Genomic DNA, 20,452 nt, shown 5'->3' on the forward strand with positions numbered 1-20,452 from the left:
TAGGGTCCGGTTGCGCCACGTGGCCCAACTAGTTCCCTGCCTTTCACGAGGTTCGGTGCTACCACGTGTTCTAGGGTCCCAGTAGGGCCCCCAGACCCCAGTGGCCCTTCTTTGCCCAATGGCTCCATGTGTTCCCGAGGTATCACCGGCGGTCTCAGACCTCCCTAGACGATCTCTGAACCCCTAAGGTAGACTCCTTCAAGCACCCGCTTCGCCGACTATCTTGCAGAGCTTGGGAGCCCTGCGCACTCGGGCTCCAGGAGCCCCCACCTTGCGCGGGTCCTGACATGCCACGTATCCGAGGGCCCCACAACGACCCTGTTCAAAGGGGGGCTCTGGGCATGCCATGTGGCTAGCCACGCCACAGTCAGTCAAAGAGTTGGAGTCAGGAGATGTCGCGCCTATTCGACGCAATAGGTGCAACTATACTAGCATCGTACCCACTTCCTAGCTGTTAGGCCCTAATAATCTGGGGTGTGGCGGCAACGTGGCATTATGGCGGCATGGGCGGCATGTTTTCTCGTCTTGGGCACGGTAGCGACATGGATGAAATGTGTCATGAATCGTCAAGTTCCAAGTCACCCGCGTCGTTCGCCACATGTCTTCGATCTTGATCATCCGTGACTTGCTGCCATGCGGTCCCAGGTCTCCTTTACCTTTAGCGGCATGGGGAACATGCTCCTCCACCTTCCACGTCCCAAGATTTCAACAATAGTCACACACATCCAGCATGCACCCGAGATATCCAGTAAGAGCAAAGTGTGCTCCAACCCCACCTGTCAACTATAACCCCTCTTTCCCTTGGTCTATAAGGGCTGATTTGGTGACCCGAAAAATAGAGGTGATTCCTTCTCCATGTATCCCCTTTATTTTCCTGGTCATCAAACCAACTCTAAGAGCTAGTTTGTAAACTCAAACCCCTTCAGAATTGAAGATGATTGAAAAGGAAATTAGTTTACACCTTAATCCTCTTCAATCCCGAAGAGAATTCGAGATTCCCAAAGTAGCCCTAAAAGGAAGAGGGAGACATCCCTTATGCAGGGACGCACACTACCACTTTCCTGCCATCTAAAGAAGACGTAGGATGTTACGCTTTAGCAACCTGAACCTCACCCATCTCTTTCGTTATCGAGCATGTTCGCTTGACTTTAATTCATATCGACTTCTACTATTTTTAAAGTATTTTTATCTCTATAGATTACCGCTGCAACAAACAGTGCACTTTAATCTAAAAGCCCACGATGGGTGTTTGATGTGGTCATCTCCCGGTAACCAGGCTAAACCCGTGTCGTGGTAGGCAGAGTGCACTAAGACCCCCTGCAGAATCTTTGGGCATTATCCCTGTACGGCGCTGTACCCCGGACTGTCAACGAACGACAATTGAGGGGCAAAATATTAAAATCCGTAACATTTTTAAGTTGCTTTCCAGCCAATGCACAGCATTAGGTTCAATTGGCAATAGCACATGACCAGGTTACAATCGGGCAGAAATTGAGGTGTTCATCAATATATTCCCAATGAGGCGACAGTTGGACCAAAATAACTCCTAAGTGCTGCTAATTCATTTTCTTGTCGATGCTGGAAACATAGAAGAACAAAGGCTCGACACTCAAACAAGTCAGAAACAACACATTCCTCTTAACTGCAGCAACTCCATTCGCTAACTAAATGAAGAGGGCCGACTGCTGCACAGCGAGATACAAGCGCAGGCAGAGTCCTTCGGTGAAATGCAAGGGGGATAATCTACCGAGCAAAGCCCAGATTCTTCATAGGGCCATGCGTCCTGCCAGCCGACTTTCTGATATTCTTCGATCAATTGCTGCGTCAACAGAGTTCATCTGCTCATACAAATTGTGAAATAAAAAACTTGGTGTTAGATATGGTTGCTGCCTCCAAAACAATGAGTCGAGCAGCATCTCAGGCTCACTGGCCAAATGAAAGCTGACCTGGAGCAAGACTCTTGTCACATTCTCGACCAAACTTAAGCTACAATAAATGCTACCGTATTGGCAGAACCTCAGCCACCTAGTTTTGCTACAAACCCATATTTGCATGCAGTAAATTGGCAATGAATAAAATTAATGCTTCAATTGAAATTAAATACATACATATTTGCCAGCTGTCCAGGGCTTGGTCGATAACCCTCAAGCCATTAGCATAGGCACCACGAAATTTGTCAGATTATAGAAAACTTACTAGTAGGAAGAATGGTGTAAATACCTACTTGGAACTCCTGATGTGTGCAAAATCAGCAGGATATAGGTGACCAATCAACACAACAGAGACATTTGAAAATGTAAAAAGTGGCATAAAATATGAATCATCTCAGACTCACATATTGTATGACCAGATGAGACTTTCATATTCCACTAAAACGTTCAAGAATTGCATGCCCTTGAATCCTTGACAAGTTCACAATTCAGTATATTGTGAATATGCCAATATTTTATATGAAAATGAAAAGGTCAATTGTAAAAATGCAAAAGAATTGGTTGTAAATGGATACTGTGTTAATTTACATCTAATGAACAGGCTCAAAAGAAATCATTATATTATCAAATGCATCAGTTAAGTTCATAGTAGATACCAAGAAAAAATGGGCAAGTTTATGTATCACAAATAAGTAGAATAGCAAAACCTTCCAAGAATTCTATACTATACTTAAAGCACCAATTTCAACGGTCATCATGCGTCATCTTTTTAAAATAACCCCTCAGCTATTTCAAATTAATCTGCTGCACGTCTATATAGATGGCCAAACGGCGACCGGCACAGGCTAGACGCACGCGTGGGGTTCGAACCCATGTCCTGATGGAAGAAGGACGAAAGACACTGGGTGAAGCTGTCTAACCAGTAGAACATCATGCTAAGATGTTTTTAATATTGAATATAAATTGTATATAGGTATATATGTTTTTTTGTAAAATAAAAAAATAATCGTGTCGGGCCGGGCCAGCACTACGGGCTGAGGCTACAGCCCAAGCACGGCACGACGTTCTTGGCTCTTGCAAACATTAGATCGTTTCTGAGACCACATTGGCGCAATGGACTAAATGGTGTTTGAGGTTGCCGAATTGGATGGAGTAACAATGATTTGTCATACTAACAACAAAATGAAATGTTATTTGTTGGTTTTAAACATTAGTAATTGCTACGAAGTAGCATAATTTATATGGAGTGCATCCGGTTTTTATTGATGCCTGACTTTAGCAATCACTCCATATTTTGATCTATCTTTTTTATAAGTTTGACTTCATGGGACTTATTTTAGAAACTTGAGCTCACAAATTTTGTCTTATTTGGTCTCTGTATGATGGAATTATGTCATTTTATAATCTTTGTTCATTCAGTCAGTCGTTGTGAACTATTTTCTAATCGCTCACTTCATTGGTCGTGTTGTACCAAGACATATTGCATGGAGTAAACAATAACATCAGTTAGCCAAATCAAAAAAATATTATACAGAGAGCGGAGACAATCATTAAAAATCTTGAATTTTTTATGGATAGTTTACGTGGGTATTATTGTAAGCTGTCGCAACGCACGGGCAACCGACTAGTCACTCCTTATGTGCAAGTACATAATGTAGAATACATGGTTCACAACATCAGTAAATGCAACTGAGGTGAGCCACCACCACCACTTTAACACAAAATCTTTTGTCCCAAGCAAGTTGGGCTTAAAACAAACAATGAAGGTCACCGCTCAAAGCCCATCTTCAGGATAACAGAAATGCCTTTGAATACTGCAACAGCCTAACATTAAAAATCACCCTACTACCCCTACAATGAACTTCCTATATGAGTGCACACCAAAGAAGATACAACTAGCATGTATACACTTTAGGCAAGAATTGGGTAGAACTCGGAAGCGTCAAAATAACATATCGCTATTGCTCATTGCTGAACTGCAGATTGAGCGATAAACCTTTTGTTTGAGAAACTACAATAATAGTATCATAAGAAACACAACTTACCTGGCTAGTTTCATCATGCACCTGATACTTTGGCAACGACAACCTTCTTTCCTCCTACAAAAGACAGCAAAAAATTGAGATTATTAACATTTCAATCATATATCGCTATGCACAAGTAAACTAAAAGACATATAGATGATGGTTAGAAGCATACCATTGACATTGCTTCATCATCCCACACCAGATATACCTCATTCGTAGCTGGTTGGGCACCAGACGCCTTATTATTGGATACTGCAGGTGAAGATCCAACTGCTGGATCTCTAGTGCCTGAGAAGATGAATGACAACATAAAGAACATTTGCTGTTGAACTTGTTTTTCTTTCAGGAACGGAAAAAATCAAAGGCATTTTAAGATGTGATAAGAAATTAATTAATTATTTATGTTCATTTTTTATTTCTTTTGCACGAATTCAATAACCCATGTGCACAAGTCATCATGTTTGCAAACAACAAACGAAAATATACCAAATTAAGAAAAAAAACTCGGCCGGGGAGGGAAAGACCGCCCTCCCGGTATTATATTAAGAGACCGAAACATAGTCACGGCTGAGAAAATCCCCGAACCCTGGCCCCCATCACTAGCGGGCCGTCACCGCCCACTCTGCAACGGCCCAGCCGGAGCATGGCGCACAGGACGTAACCCGAGAGCAGGCGGGGCATAGCGAGGTTATTTTTTAACCAAGCCAGAATTTCGCCCCTGAGGGGGAACGAACCCTGAACCTGGAGGTGCTACTCGGAAGCCTTAACCATTACGCTAGAGGCCCTTTCGCGAAAATATACCAAATTGCAGTGCATTGACATAGGAAGAGCTTTAAGATCAACATACCTTGGTTATTGGTTCCATATCCAATTCCTGCAACACCGACTGCTGCTGGAGAGCTTGCTGGAATGGTTCCAGGTGCAACAGATGCTAAAAATGGGGAATTTACAGCTCCATTGACAGCTGAAGTGTTAACAGGAAACAAAGGCTGGGAAACATGAGGGGCAACAGGTGAAGGTACTCCTGGAGGGGCCATAGGAAACGATGTTTGAAGTACATTAGCAGCTGCTGATGTCATAGGAGTAGGCACATTCTGAATTGGGAATAGTGGCTGTTGTGGTGGGAGGCCAGCGACTATGGGAGGAACTGAAACAGCTGATTGTTGTGGATATGCTGCTTGTTGCGGATACCAAGCTTGCGCTGGTGCAGCAGGCCAAATTGGAGGCCGGGCCATCAAAGGATTGAGTGCAGGATTATAGCTGCCAGCAAATGTTACAGATTTAGAACACTTCCAAAGTGATTGCTCACAATGATTACATAAACACAAACATTAAATTGGTGCAAGTAGGAAGGAGGAAATAGAGAACATACATTGGAGGTGCCACACCATAAGCTGGTCGCGGAGGAAATGCCATGCCTAGCGAATTAGGCATAATAACAGGCCTTACCTGAGGCACTTCTACTTTGGGTACCTTTGTTGAAGGGTCTTCCTCTGCACGTGGAACAAATGTCAGGTAAAGTGGGAAATTATAACGCTCTTTCTGGAATGGTACAAAATAGCAAGTTTCAGTTCTTAAATTCAATTTATGCATAATTTCATTATATGTTCGCTGTCAGAGCCTTATATGCAGCTAGAGTACTCCAGAAACCTACAATTTGTAGTGCTTTCCTAGCGATAAGGAGAACAAAACAACTGCTACTAAGAAAAAAATAAACGGTACCCTTCTAGATTCATCACAGTTTTCAGGACTCTCTGGTCATCCAAAACCGCAAGGGGACATTTTACAGCAGAGAAATCTGCATACCTTCTCCATAATGAGCAGCCAATACATGCGCAGGAATTCCCTGCATTCCAAATATCTCTATCTCCGTTGACTCCCTATCAGGCTTTGCATTAGGAACCCTGTAGTAAAAAATAAGTAACAGGTTAAAATTGTAGCAGTGCAAAGGTTGTACTTGAAAATTTTCTTAACTGCAGTATTCTCAGAGTAGCAATTGATGGATATACAAATATCCTATGCAATCACTTATCCTGGTGCAAGCATGCAATCAAACGATCTGGTGCATCCGATCTAGATCTAATGATGACTGTTATTTTATATTTAACCCCTTCCACTTAAAACATAGTACCTATTTTACTTTTAACCCCTTCCATATGAAACCGTTGGATCTAGATTGGATGCTCTGGATAGTTTGATTGCACGCTTGCACCAAAATGAGTGATTGCACAGGATATGTCCTCTAGGATATTTTCCCATATATATATATATATATATATATATATATATATATATATATATATATATATATATATATATATATATATATATATATATATGCCATAGTACCAACACACTAGCATCTTTGTAAATACCAACACGCTGGAATCAACATGACATTAATCGATAAAATGAAAAGCATAAGAGTATAACACCCTATACGCACAAGTCACAACAATCCGATCATGAAAACCATGCGCATGATGGAATCCTAACACAAGCATATCGTCCAGATTACAGAATCACGCTCTGCCTTTCTCGGTAAAAAGCCTCTCACTCTCAGGCCATAATAAAAGGGATAGCCGACAAGCATTAATATCGTAATTCTAGAAATTTCAGGAAGCACAGACGTTAAAACAGGCTTTTTCCTTCAAAATTCAACTGTCAGTAAGGCGCACGTGCAATCCATCGACTAAACTACACACCGCCAACAACAAGGGGGTGTCAATAGCTCAAACGAAGCTGCACAGCACAATTATGGGGGCGGCGGGGATTAGCAGAGCTATCTCCCCTATCTAATCAGTCGCGCCAGATCGAGGCAGGCGCAGATCGAGGCGGGGAAGAGCAGGAGAGGGGGCGGGGAGGCTGTTCTCACTTGGTCACGGACTCCTTGTGGACCTGGAGGACGTGTATGGCCATGCCAGAGGCGGTGGAGAGCTTCTTGTGGCATACGTGGCACTTGAAGTGCTTGGCCTTCTGGTGCTGGACGAGGATCTTCTCGTCGTCGAACTCGCGGTCGCAGTAGTAGCAGAAGACCTTATCGACGCGCTTCTTCTTCTTCCCCATCGGACGCCCTTTGATGTGCAAGTCTCTCTCTCCCTTGGGCGGCGGCGGCGGCGGGGTCTAAGGTAGGTTAGGGTTTCGCCGAGAGGTCGCGGCAGCGGTCAGGGAGGGGAGGAAGAAGCCGAGGGCGAGACGTCTGGGTCTCGTCTCTCGTCTCGTGCGGGCTTTTTTTGGTTGTTGGGGGACGGGGGGCTTCGGTCGGTCGGTGCGAAATTGGAGAGGGGTTGTATGCAAATATCATGCGGAGGATGGGTCCCGATCTGTTACGCAAGCTGACGTGTGGGGCAGCACGTGCACTTTTCGTACGGATATCATTTTCCACGCGCTCGGCTCTCCTCCTGGTTTTGTTATGGTCCGGCTCTTCACAGAAAATCCTATGATGGTGATTATATATATATAAGCTAAATGCCTTTCTAGCCTAGTTTTTTATTATTGTTCTTGTAGACGACTTGTTGGTATTGTTATATAAATACAAATCTAACACGGACAATCATATCATATTTTACATATAGCATATCTAGGGACTAGGGCGAGTATTTAAGGCGACTTTTTCAACCGATTGTGGAACTTCACCTGTTTGGCGCTCTCTCCTCCCCCTTTCTCTCCCTCTCCCTTTCTTGACATTGAACCGCCCCTTGTTCCCCCACTTTGATGAGGATAGTAGACGAAAGGTCATGGCGTCGCTCGTAAGCCCCTTTGCGGTATGTGTGCTCCCCTTCGGGGTGAACGTGCCGTTGTCTAAAGGCTTCTCGGCGTAGCCCTGAGGGCCTGTTTGTTTGGTTTGAATTGGGCTGAATTAGAATTAGATTCTATGGCAAGCCTGTTTGGATGCACTTGAAATTGGAAATCAACATTCCACTCACTTTCCTAGCCCAAATCTAAAGCCCACAAGAGATTCCTAGCTTGTGAAGACAGAAAATGATTCCTCTCCCCTCCTTCCCAGCACTGCACGCGTGACGCTCGGCGGTCGGCACGATGCATCCTTTGCTCCTCGCCTCACCTCCCGGTCCATCCTCGCCGCTCTGTGCGTGCCTCACCTCGACACCAGCCTTCCCTCGCGACACGGTGAGCACCCTTCCCCCACCTCGACCGTCCTCAATCCCCCACAACTCATAGTTATTGTGTGCATGCGCTTGTTAGGTTTTGCTTATCTTGTCCTTTGCTTTTTTGGTCCTCGATCCAGGTGGAGGTAGCCCTCCGGCCGCACTAGTCCTTCGTACAAGTGTTAGTGCATGCAGAGTTTATTTGTAGCTACATTTAGTAGGCTGTGGGGGGAGTATTACCGTTGCAACCCATGGCTGTAGTTTAGTTAACAGAACACTTCATATTGTTGGTTGGTTGATTCAATTCTGGGAGTTTGGTCGTATCGCTTTCTTCTGCTCTGCTGTTGCAATTGCATTGCGCGCAACTACATGTGGGTTTAATTTGGTAATGATATGGGTCAATGGCCCTTCCCGCTGATTAATTGTTTGTTAGGTGTGGATCAGCTCATGTGGAACCATGCCTACCTTGCCTGCTCACTTGTGAAAGACGAATGTTCCCCCAGTGCATATGTGTCGGTGTTTTGGGTCCAACCGCGCACCCGGGGTTGCCCCTCGAGGTGCTTTTTGGAGTAGGACGATGTTACCGACTGTAGCTCGATGGTTCGTGCTAGATGCACGAGAGACAGTGGACAATTTTATACAGGTTTGGGCCGCTTAGAGAGGCGTAACACCCTACTTCCTGTTGTGGATCTTTTATATGGTGGGTTATAGAGGAGTTCTCTAGTATGAGGGATACTAGAGAGCTGAGCAGACGGCTAAGGAGTGAGTTGTTGTTTGAGGGGGTGCCCCCTAGGCCTTATATACTCGACCGTGGGGCGTTACATGCGGATATGATAACAACGTGCGCCTAAGTAATAGTGAACTGACTGAGCTTATCTTCCTATAATTCTGCCGACTTATCATCATTCAGTTCCGACGCCTGAGGGCATAGCGCGGGAGAATCGGATCACTGTTGTGGATAATGCTTAAGTTCATTGGGCCGCTCGGGCTCGAGTTGATCCAGTATTGCATCGATCCACTCTGCCAGACACTCCTCCCTAGGCCCACGAAGGGATGGCCTTGCAAAACAATAGGCCCAAGGCCTTTTGCGAGGTCCTCTAGCCTTCTAGTGGACCCGGAGGATATCTGTCCCCCACAAGCCCCCAATCTTTGAGTTGATTTTGAAATAATCGGCCCAAAGATTCTAGGTCCAGCTTGCAGTTTTGATTTTAAAATGTGGATGCTTTGACAGTACGCTTGTCAAGTCGTTGCTTCTGAGCTTTGATCGGTCAGCTTATGCTTTAGAGATCAGCACTTCGTTTTTTGGAGGTTGGAGATTCATTGGGTGCACCCCCAATGGGTGTAGCCCCCGAGCTTTGAGTGGATTACTGAAAATAATCCACTCAAAGGTCTTCATTTCCTCCCTTTTAGAAGTCATTGGTTCATCTTTGTCTTATGCTTTAGAAATCAACATTTCATCATCAGTTCGTGCTTTAGAGATCAGCATTCTGTCTTCTGAGATTAATGATTCAATGGGTGCAACGGAGGTGCACCCAATGGGTGTAGCCCCCGAGCTTTGAGTGGATTACTGGAGATAATCCACTCAAAGCTCTTCATCTCATGCTTTTAGAAATCATCTTTTTATCTTCGTCGAATGCCTTAGAATTCAGCATTATATCATCAGCTTTATGTTTTAGAGATCAGCATATGGTTTTGCCTTTGAGATCAGCAATGCGATCTACCCATGTCCTGTTAGGTTTGAAATTTATTTGATCGGCGACAGATTGGACGTCTGGTAGATGGCTCTTTGGCTGGTCTTCATTTTGCTTCGTGCTTCAATGCTTCTGTTGATTAGACTTGTACTTCAGCAGCTATTTTTGGCTTTCCTCCGATCTCTATCGATATCTTTCTTCTGTCTTGATACATTCATTGCGTATACTGTATGGATGTGACTGCTTGGGAAAATCTATTAAAAATTCCTGGACGTCCCCCCAATGGGTGTAGCCAAGGGACGGCTTGGTGCGCTGAGCATTTAGCAAACTGCCCCTGAGTAGTAACTTGACGTGACCGCGGGGTGTAATCATATCGTCCAAGCAGTTGACTTCAGTCCCAATGGGTGTCATGTTATGTGAAACGGTGTCTGCCGCCTGGCTTATTTCCATACGATTTGAATTGCATATTGAATATTTGCGACTGTTCAGTGACCATGGTAGGAGATGAGCGGTTGCCTCCCGCCCCTATAAATAGAGCGCTTGCTTCACTGGTGTCTTCACACATCTTTCAGTCATTTGTTGCTTATTCTCCTCTTTTCTCTTCTCTTCTACTCAACCATGGGCAAGGGCAAGAAAGGCGGAAGTTCACCGCACCACTCCGGCGACAAGCGGAAGCGCGAGCCGAGTCCCCCCTCCGAGGACTTCGGTGACTCCGAGTACTCAGAGGAGGAGTTCTCCTCCGAGTCCGAGTGGTCGCCAACCTACACCTCTCCACCGGTGTCGTCCGATGACTCAGACGATTCCCAGGGGATCACCGCCGAGGTATGGACGTACATCCAGGCCGTCGAGCACTCCGGGCTCGAGGGCTCGGATGAGTCGGAGATCTCCTCGGATGAGGAGAACTCCTCCGACTCATCCGAGGAGGGGAGCGGTGGCGACGGCGATGACGAGGCCGACGGCGGCGATAAGGGCGACGGCGGCAGCGGCAAGGACGACAGCGGCAGCGACAGGGCCAGTGGCAAAGCGCCGCTGGCTTAAATATTAGTATAGATAAGTAGCAGTAGAAGTAGTATTAGTAATAGTGAAATAATGTAGTAGTAGTTAGTAGTATAGAGTAGTGTAAGTAGTGTGGTGGTGTAGTAGTGTAATGTAGCGAAAAAGGGAAAGAAAGTCGGCTCATAATGAGTTGGTCTTTGAGTTTGTGGAAGGACTTCCCTTATCAATATATTGAAGAAAATTTCGGCTTGTTCTAAGTCTCTCCTTTTTGCTTTTTCATCGCTCTTTTATAGTCAATCGATAGCTTGTATTCATTTCTAGCGTTGTCGTTGTTCTTAGAGTTAACACCCGAGTAATGACTGGTAATTGCTGAGTCGCATTTGGCTCTACTGGCGTTTACATGGAAAAACGGCTGAGTTATGTATTGCTGGCGTTTTTTAGAAATAACTGTCGAGTTGCTTTGGACCATGTCGATGTTTTAGAAGTAACAACCGAGTTATGCTGGGCCACGTCGGCGCTTTAGAAATAGCCACCGAGTTATGCTGGGCCACTTTGGCGCTTTAGAGGTAGCTGCCGAGTTATGCTGGGCCACGTCGACGCTTTAGAGGTAGCTGCCAAGTTATGTCAGGACGCTTTGCTTTTTCCGAGTGATGACTTGGCACTTTTTAGAAACGGTGTCTGACCCGGGAAAACCTCATTTATATCACGTCGCCGCACGCCTCTGCGTTCTGAGCCCTAACTTCACCTTTCTACCTCCAAACATTACCCTGCTTCCCTCTGATTTCGCTTCCCTTCGATCCGCTAACGAGATTGCGATGGCGCCCAAGCGGAAGAACCAAAATTCTGCCGCAGTGGTCATTCCTCCCATCGACCCCAACAGCCAGTTGCCTTTCACAGGTAACCACATGTCTGTTGTCTCGGAATCGGATCTCCTTCACCTTGTCGATGTTGGAATTCTTCCTTCGAAAGAGCTTTGTTCTTGGCGGATTTGGCGTGAGGTTACTGTCCCAACGGAGGATACCCACAAGTCTGTTGTTTATGTTTCTTTTCTTATCTGCAGCCTTGCTCTTCCCATTTCTCCCTTCTTCCGCGGTCTCCTTGACTTTTACAATCTGAACCTAACTCATCTGAATCCCAATTCTATTCTGCAAATCTCTATCTTTTTTCATCTGTGCGAGGCCTACCTCGGAGTTCTTCCCCACTTTGGTTTATGGAAGTATCTGTACCATTATCGACCTGGGATGGCTGGGAGTCAGCACCAACTCGTGGGTGATGCGAGTCTGGAAATGCGGTGCGGGAGGAAAACGGAATATCTTGATATTCCGCTTAAGGACAGCATTAAAGGGTGGCGTCTTGAGTGGTTTATTGTGGAAAACCACAGCAAGTCCCTCCCCCCTCGGTCGGGAAGACAGCTAGATGTGCGCACTCCAAGTTGGATTGAGTCTCCTACTGCCCTGGAAGTAACAGAGGCTAAGGTTCTGCTTGCTGAAGTCTGTCTGCTGAAGGAAAGAGGTCTGACCGCCGAAGCTGTGGTTGCTGATTTTGTTTTTAAGAACATCCAGTCCCTGAAGGACAGAGCATACCCGGCTTACTTGTACAGTGGTGTTACCGACTCCACTCGGGTTACTAATAGGAGAATTCCTGCTAAGGATTTGGTGAGCCGGCTAGACATGATCTTGAGAGGCAAAGTATCAAATGTTGGTGCTCATGTTGCCTACTCTGCTTGGAATCTGCCACCTCCTAAGTCCTTTTTTCAATTTTGTGTCTAATCCTCCTGCTGGTGATAGTGGTCTGGGTCTTAGAGTGCGACCCTCTCCCGAAGATATTGAGGCCTTGGTTGCTTCTCTGTGTGATCTTCCTAATGATGAGAGGCAAGTTCATTTTGAGATGCCAGCGAGTCCAGATGATGCAAAGATGAATGTTGTGCTCGATATGTTGGCTGGAGAATCTTCTGACTCGGCCCCTGCTGAAACAATGGCTGTTGCGGTTATACCAGAGCTTGACAGAATAGTGGACACCCGAAACCTGAGGGTACTCACCCAAAGCGTCTTCGCCAGGTCAGCCGCCCAATTGCACCTGCTGAAGGGAAGAAGAAGAAAAAGAGACGGCTCCGGCGGTTGTCATGTTTGGACCAGGATGCTGGACCTTCTGCTCCTGCTTGTGAAGAAGTACCGGTAGAGGTTTTTACTGGAGTTGATCCCACTGGTGGTGTACCTGCTGAAGTTGAGCCCAATGGGTGTGACTATGCACCGACTGACCCCAATGGGTGTGACCCTGCTGAAGCTGACCCCAATGGGTGTGACCATGTTGCAGCTGAGCCCAATGGGTGTAATCCTGCACCATCCTTTGTACGCATTTTTGATGAGGACGAAGAAGAATAAGTTCCACTAATTCGCAAGAATAGCTGACGTTACAGAGGCAGCAGAGGGGATAGTGATATTCCTTCTCCGGCTCTGTCTGCTCTGGTTAGCCTGCAAGAATTATCCTTAACAGATTTTGATCAGGCCCTTGAGGATGTCGTTCCTAAGGATATGCTGTCAGAGCCGACTGATGGTGATATGATGGATGTTTGCTCTGATATTCCGGATGTGGGATTAGAGGTATCCCGGGTAGCATCTCGCGCATCGTCGACCTTGGAAGGCGGTCTTCGGTGTTAAGAGGTTGGTCCAGATTGCCCGACTCCCATGGAGGTGACTGAGGGTCCTTCAGCCGTAGAGGTGGCTGTTGCAGAAAACCCAGCCCCCAAGGGTGGTGCTGGCGATTACCTAGCCCCCGAGGGTGTTGCCGGTAATTATCCGGCTCGGGTGGGTATCGCAAGCTGCAACCTAGCCCCCAAGGGTGTTGCCGGTAGTGATCCGGCTCCGATGGGTAGTGCAAGCTGCAACCCAGCCCCCGAGGGTGTTCGAGCGAGCTCTCCTTCTCATACCTCCATGGATGTCCACGTCGGGTCATCTCCACCACATTCTGATGGAGTGATAGTGATGCATACTTCTTTAGCTTCAAGTGAGGGAGTCGCCTTAGAGGTCGGTGCACCGGATGACAGGAGTCTGATATCTGCTGGTGGAGCTAAATCAATCCCCGACAATGCTTTTCAGATTGTTCCAGTTGACCTTCCTTCGTCGAGTTATAACACAACTTCTCATGACTTGGGATTGCCTTCATTCTTTTCTAATCTTTAGGTAAATTAGCTTTTTCATTCTGTCATTCCTCCTGGTAAATAACTTTCTTCATACTTATTTGTTTTTAATAACATGCTTTGGTTGATGGGATGTCTGCTCAATTGAGATCACATGGCGCTGCTATCCCAGAAGGAGCTCTATCTTTGATGCAGTGGAAATGTGGAATCCATTGCTGCTTCAGAAACAGATAGCTGATTTGAAAGTGTCAAATGCTGGTTGGTACCTTTGCTTCTTTCTTGGCTGATTGATTGATTTGTTTTTTTGACCGTTTATCTTTCTTCGGTTGCTTTTTGTTAGATATGACCCGGAGGTACTCTGAGCTCGAGGAGAAACATCTTCAGTATCAATCCGACTCAACCCGGCGGTATTCTGAGCTTGAGGAGAAGTATTCCCAAGGTTAGATCGACCTGGCCTGGGTTTCTGCTTCTTTAGACGACGCAAATTCTTTGAATTCCTCTATTAATGCTCGACTTGACTCTGAAAGGGCGGCCAACGAGGTAAGCCTACTTTTATTGGATCTGCCATGCTTTTTACTGATTTCTGGATATCTGAGAGCTGATTCTTGTCTGTAGGAAGAGAAACGATTACTTGCGGCTTCGCGCGACAATCTAGATCGGTTATATCATGATGCCAGCAATTCCCTAACAATCTTGGAGAGGAGCCACTACTTTACCATGACAGATCTGGATCATCATCGCCATGAACTGCAAGTATCCCAGGATGAGATCCTGCGGCTCAGGCAACTGGTGTCAAGCAAGGACTCTGTCATTAAAGATCTGCGTGCCTCCAAGAGATCAGTCGCCCAGGAGCTAGAGGCCGCTCGACTGGCTGCCAAGGTTGTAGAGGACAATTGTGCTGTTTTGAAGACCCAGCGTGACAAGGCTATGGATAAAGCCATTCGCGCGAGACAAATCTTGATGAGAAGGCCTAGTTTAGTTGTTCCCGATGACATTGTGGCGGATGTTAAGGCTGCGCCTGATGCTTCGAGTCGCACTTCCTCCTCAATAACTCCTGCAAAAGACATTGCCAAGTAGAGATATTTCGTTGTGTTTAGAAGATACTCAGCTAAAAACCATAACGTTTTGTTTCTATTGTTAGAATTCAACAGTTGTCATGAATGATTGTAGAAGTAAGTGCAGTGTGCTGGTTTTGGAATCTTTTTCTAATTTATGCTAATTGATCAGCTAGTAAGGCATAGAGATCGCCCTAAGATGAGTAAACGTGAGCATGTTACACTAAGTCGAGTAAGCGTGAACATGTTGCACCGTCTTTAGTCATTGCCGACTTAAAGCGATTGCTCCGTTAGTAGGGTATAGTGGTCACCCTAAGTCGAGTAAGCGTGAGCATGTTGCACCGTCTTAAGTCACTGCCGACTTAAGCCGATTGCTCCGTTAGTAGGGTATAGTGGTCACCCTAAGTCGAGTAAGCGTGAGCATGTTGCACCGTCTTAAGTCACTACCGACTTAAGTTGATTACTCTGTTAGTAGGGTATAGTGGTCACCCTAAGTCGAGTAAGCGTGAGCATGTTGTGCCGTCTTAAGTCACTGCCGACTTAAGCCGATTGCACTGTTAGTAGGGTATAGTGGTCGCCCTAAGTCGAGTAAGCGTGAGCATGTTGCACTGTCTTAAGTCACCACCGACTTAAGCCGATTGCTCCGTTAGTAGGGTATAGTGGTCACCCTAAGTCGAGTAAGCGTGAGCATGTTGCACCGTCTTAAGTCACTGTCGACTTAAGCCGATTGCTCTGTTAGTAGGGTATAGTGGTCACCCTAAGTCGAGTAAGCGTCCCGATTGATAATAAACAGTTCGAGTGCCCTTGAGAATGAAATCTTTTATTGATGAGGTATTTACCAATTACAGAATACAATGCTCCCCTGATAGCTTTCGAAATCTTGCTGAGGGTAAAACTTCCTGATGTGCTCTATATTCCATGAATTCTCTATTTCCGTGCCATCCATTTGAGTAAGCCTATATGATCCTGGCCAAGTGACTTCTGCTACTACAAATGGCCCTTCCCATAGTGGTGACAATTTGTGGCGTCCTTCTCCTGTTAGAATTCGGCGAGGGACCAATTCTCCCACTACAAAGGATCTGAAAGTCGCCTAGAGGGGGGTGAATAGGCAAATCTGAAATTTATAAAGTTTAAGCACAACTACAAGCCGGGGTTAGCGTTAGAAATATGATCGAGTCCGAAAGAGAGGGCGAAAACAAATCACAAGCAAATAAGGCGGATGACACGGTGATTTGTTTTACCGAGGTTCGGTTCTTGCAAACCTACTCTCCGTTGAGGTGGTCACAAAGACCGGATCTCTTTCAACCCTTTCCCTCTCTCACACGGTCACCTAGACCGAGTGAGCTTCTCTTCTCAATCAATCGGGACACTAAGTCCCCACAAGGATCACCACACAATTGGTGTCTCTTGCCTTGATTACAATTGAGTTGGAAACAAGAAAGAAGGAAGAAGAAAAGCAATCCAAGCGCAAGAACTCAAATGAACACAATTGTCTCTCTCACTAGTCACTATTTGATTGGAATGATCTTTGGACTTGGGAGAGGATTTGATCTCTTTGTTTGTGTCTTGGAATGAAGTCTAGAGCTCCTGTATAAGGTTTGATGGCTAAAAACTTGGATACTTGAAGTGTGGTGGTTGGGGGGTATTTATAGCCCCAACCAACAAAAGAACCGTTGGTGAGGGCTTCTGTCGTATGGCGCACTGGACCAGACACTGTCCGGTGCGCCAGCCACGTCACCAGGCCATTGGGTTCCGACCGTTGGAGCTTCTGACAACTGGGCCACCGGACAGTCCGGTGGTGCACCGGACAGTCAATATTCAATGTCCGGTGCGCCTTCCGACGCCTGCTCTGACTTCTGCGTGCGCAGTCGCGCACTGTAGCGTTTCACTGTAGCGTTGCAGACAACCGTTGGCGCGGACGACCGTTGCTCCGCTTGGCACACTGGACAGTCCGGTGCTACACAGGATAGTCCGGTGAATTATAGCGGAGCGGCCTCCCCGAATTCCCAAATGTGGCAAGTTCGGAGTGGAACTCCCTGGTGCACCGGACACTGTCCGGTGGTGCACCGGATAGTGTCCGGTGGCACACCGGATAGTCCGGTGCGCCAGACCAGGACTGCCTTTGGATTGTCTTTTGCTCTCTTTGTTTGAACCCTTTCTTGGTCTTTTTATTGGTTTGTTGTGAACCTTTGTCACCTGTAAAACTTATAATCTAGAGCAAACTAGTTAGTCCAATTATTTGTGTTGGACAATTTAATCACCAAAATCAACTAGGAAAAGGTGTAAGCCTATTTCCCTTTCAATCTCCCCCTTTTTGGTGATTGATGCCAACACAAACCAAAGCAAATATAAAAGTGCAGAATTGAACTAGTTTGCATAAGGTAAGTGCAAAGGTTGGTTGGAATGAAACCAATAATTATTTCTACTAGATATGCATGGATGACTTTCTTCTTATTTAAAATTTTGGACCACGCTTGCACCACTTGTTTTGTTTTGCAATGTTTTGGAAATTCTTTTTCAAAATCTTTTGCAAATAGTCAAAGGTATAGAATAAGATTTTGGGAAGCATTTTCAAGATTTGAAATTTTCTATCCCTGTTTCAAATGCTTTTACTTTGACTAAACAAAACTCCCCCTTAATGAAATCCTCCTCTTAGTGTTCAAGAGGGTTTTAGATATTAATTTTGAAGAGGGTATACCAATTTGAAATTATATCAAAAATAAGATACCAATTTGAAAATCTTTAAAAAACACTTCTTTAATACAAATTGAAAGACTACAATTTTTTGAAATTGTTGGTGGTGCGGTCCTTTTGCTTTGGGCTAATACTTTCTCCCCCTTTGGCATGAATCGCCAAAAACAGATACTTGTGAGTGAAATATAAGCCCTTTCTTAAACTTTCTCCCCCTTTGGTAAATAATATAGGAGTGAAGATTATACCAAATTGGAGAGCGTTGTGGAGCGACGGCGAAGGATGAATAATTCGATGGAGTGGAGTGGAAGCCTTTTGTCTTCGCCGAGGACTCCATTTCCCTTTCAATCTATGACTTAGCATAATATTCACTTGAAAACACATTAGTCATAGCACATGAAAGAGATATGATCAAAGGTATATAAATGAGCTATGTGTGCAAAATATCAATCAAAATTCCTAGAATCAAGAATATTTAGCTCATGCCTAAGTTTGGTAAATGTTTTCTCATCTAGTGGCTTGATAAAGATATCGGCTAATTGTTATTTGGTGTTAATATATGCAATCTCGATATCCCGCCTTTGTTGGTGATCCCTCAAAAAGTGATACTGAATGGCTATGTGTTTAGTGTGGCTGTGCTCAACTGGATTATCCGCCATGCGGATTGCACTCTCATTATCACATAGAAGAGGAACTTTGGTCAATTTGTAACCATAGTCCCGAAGGGTTTGCCTCATCCAAAGCAATTGCGTGCAACAATGGCCTGCGGCAATATACTCGGCTTCGACGGTAGAAAGAGCTACGAAATTTTATTTCTTTGAAGCCCAAGACACCAGAGATCTTCCCAAGAACTGGCAAGTCCTTGATGTGCTCTTTCTATCAATCTTACACCCTGCCCAATCAGCATCGGAATAACCAATTAAATCAAAAGTGGATCCCCTGGGGTACCAAAGGCCAAACTTAGAAGTATAAACTAAATATCTCAAGATTTGTTTCACAGCCCTAAGGTGAACTTCCTTAGGATCGACTTAGAATCTTGCACACATGCATACGAAAAGCATAATATCCGGTCGAGATGCACATAAATAGAGTAAAGATCCTATCATCGACCGGTATACCTTTTGATCTACGGATTTACCTCCCGTATTGAGGTCGAGATGCCCATTGGTTCCCATGGGTGTCTTGATGGGCTTGGCATCCTTCATCCCAAACTTGGTGAGTATGTCTTGAATGTACTTCATTTGGCTGATGAAGGTGCCCTCTTGGAGTTGCTTCACTTGAAATCCTAAGAAATACTTCAACTCCCCCATCATAGACATCTCGAATTTTTGAATCATAATCCTACTAAACTCTTCACAAGTAGATTTGTTAGTGGACCCAAATATGACATCATCAACATAAATTTGGCATAGAAACAAATCATTTTCAATAGTCTTAGTAAAGAGAGTAGGATCGGCTTTTCCGACTTTGAAGCCATTAGTGATAAGAAAATCTCTTAGACATTCATACCATGCTCTTGGGGCTTGCTTGAGCCCATAAAGCGCCTTAGAGAGTTTATAGACATGGTTAGGGTACTCACTATCATCAAAGCCGGGAGGTTGCTCAACATAGACCTCCTCCTTGATTGGTCCATTGAGGAAGGCACTTTTCACGTCCATTTGATAAAGCTTAAATCTATGGTAAGTAGCATAGGCAAGTAATATACGAATTGACTCCAGCCTAGCTACGGGTGCATAGGTTTCACCGAAATCCAAACCTTCGACTTGTGAATATCCCTTGACCACAAGTCGTGCTTTGTTCCTTGTCACCACACCATGCTCATCTTTCTTGTTGTGGAAGACCCACTTGGTTCCTACAACATTTTGGTTAGGACGTGGAACTAAATGCCATACCTCATTCCTCGTGAAGTTGTTGAGTTCCTCTTGCATTGCCAACACCCAATCCGAATCCCTTAATGCATCTTCTCCCCTGTATGGCTCAATAGAAGACACAAAGGAGTAATGTTCACAAAAATGAGCAACACGAGATCGAGTGGTTACTCCTTAATGAATATCGCCGAGGATGGAGTTCACGGGGTGATCTCTTTGTATTGCTTCATGGACTCTTGGGTGTGGCGGTCTTGGACCCTCATCATCTTCCTTGTCTTGATCATTGGCATCTCCCCCTTGATCATTGTCCTCCTCTTGAGGTGGCTCATCTTGATCTTCATTTCCATCATCTTAAGCTTGATCCTCATCTTGAGTTGGTGGAGATGCTTGCATGGAGGAAGATGGTTGATCTTGTGCTTGTGGAGGCTCTTCGGATTCCTTAGGACACACATCCCCAATGGACATGTTCCTTAGCGCGACGCACAGAGCATCTTCATCATCTAGCTCATCAAGATCAACTTGCTCTACTTGAGAGCCGTTAGTCTCATCAAACACAATATCATAAGAAACTTCAACTAGTCCAGTGGACTTGTTAAAGACTCTATATGCCCTTGTGTTTGAATCATATCCTAGTAAAAAGCCTTCTACAACCTTAGGAGCAAATTTAGATTTTCTACCTCTTTTAACAAGAATAAAGCATTTGCTACCAAAGACTCTAAAATATGAAACATTGGGCTTTTTACCGGTTAGGAGTTCATAAGATGTCTTCTTGAGGATTCGGTGAAGGTAGAGGCGGTTGATAGCGTAGCAAGCGGTGTTGATTGCTTCCGCCCAAAACCGGTCCGAAGTCTTGTACTCATCAAGCATGGTCCTCGCTATGTCAAGTAGAGTTCTATTCTTCCTCTCCACTACACCATTTTGTTGTGGCGTGTAGGGAGAAGAGAACTCATG

At 45.2% G+C, this 20,452-nt stretch overlaps 1 protein-coding gene across 6 annotated transcripts; it reads right to left on the reverse strand.

The window, feature by feature from the left end:
* Window positions 1-1,393: 1,393 nt before the first annotated feature.
* Window positions 1,394-7,230, reverse strand: LOC100217135 (uncharacterized). Of its 6 annotated transcripts, XR_002266922.2 has the most exons (9): window positions 6,834-7,230; window positions 5,765-5,862; window positions 5,331-5,451; window positions 4,806-5,218; window positions 4,131-4,246; window positions 3,977-4,030; window positions 2,109-2,402; window positions 1,947-2,034; window positions 1,394-1,838 (listed from the first exon to the last, which is right to left on the reverse strand). XR_002266922.2 is itself a non-coding variant. In NM_001143503.1 (7 exons), the coding sequence occupies exons 1-7, from the start codon at window positions 7,022-7,024 to the stop codon at window positions 1,767-1,769; spliced, it is 1,065 nt and encodes a 354-aa protein (NP_001136975.1). In that variant the 5' UTR covers window positions 7,025-7,146; the 3' UTR covers window positions 1,494-1,766. The 6 variants fall into 6 exon arrangements, 1 of the variants encoding a protein (NP_001136975.1); XR_004855869.1 differs by having other exon boundaries at window positions 1,947-2,402; XR_002266921.2 differs by having other exon boundaries at window positions 2,109-4,030.
* Window positions 7,231-20,452: the final 13,222 nt, after the last annotated feature.

This window comes from Zea mays, chromosome 2 (assembly GCF_902167145.1).
Source record: "Zea mays cultivar B73 chromosome 2, Zm-B73-REFERENCE-NAM-5.0, whole genome shotgun sequence".
Lineage (NCBI taxonomy): Eukaryota > Viridiplantae > Streptophyta > Magnoliopsida > Poales > Poaceae > Zea > Zea mays.

Bases quoted from the DNA above. Each gene is read 5' to 3' on its own strand.
- LOC100217135 (NM_001143503.1), bottom strand. From the start codon at position 7,024: ATGGGGAAGAAGAAGAAGCGCGTCGATAAGGTCTTCTGCTACTACTGC. The intron at 5,863-6,833 runs GTGAGAACAGCC...TTTTTACTACAG, and splicing joins CACAAGGAGTCCGTGACCAA to GGTTCCTAATGCAAAGCCTG. The intron at 5,452-5,764 runs GTATGCAGATTT...TTCCACGTGCAG, and splicing joins GGCTGCTCATTATGGAGAAG to AGGAAGACCCTTCAACAAAG.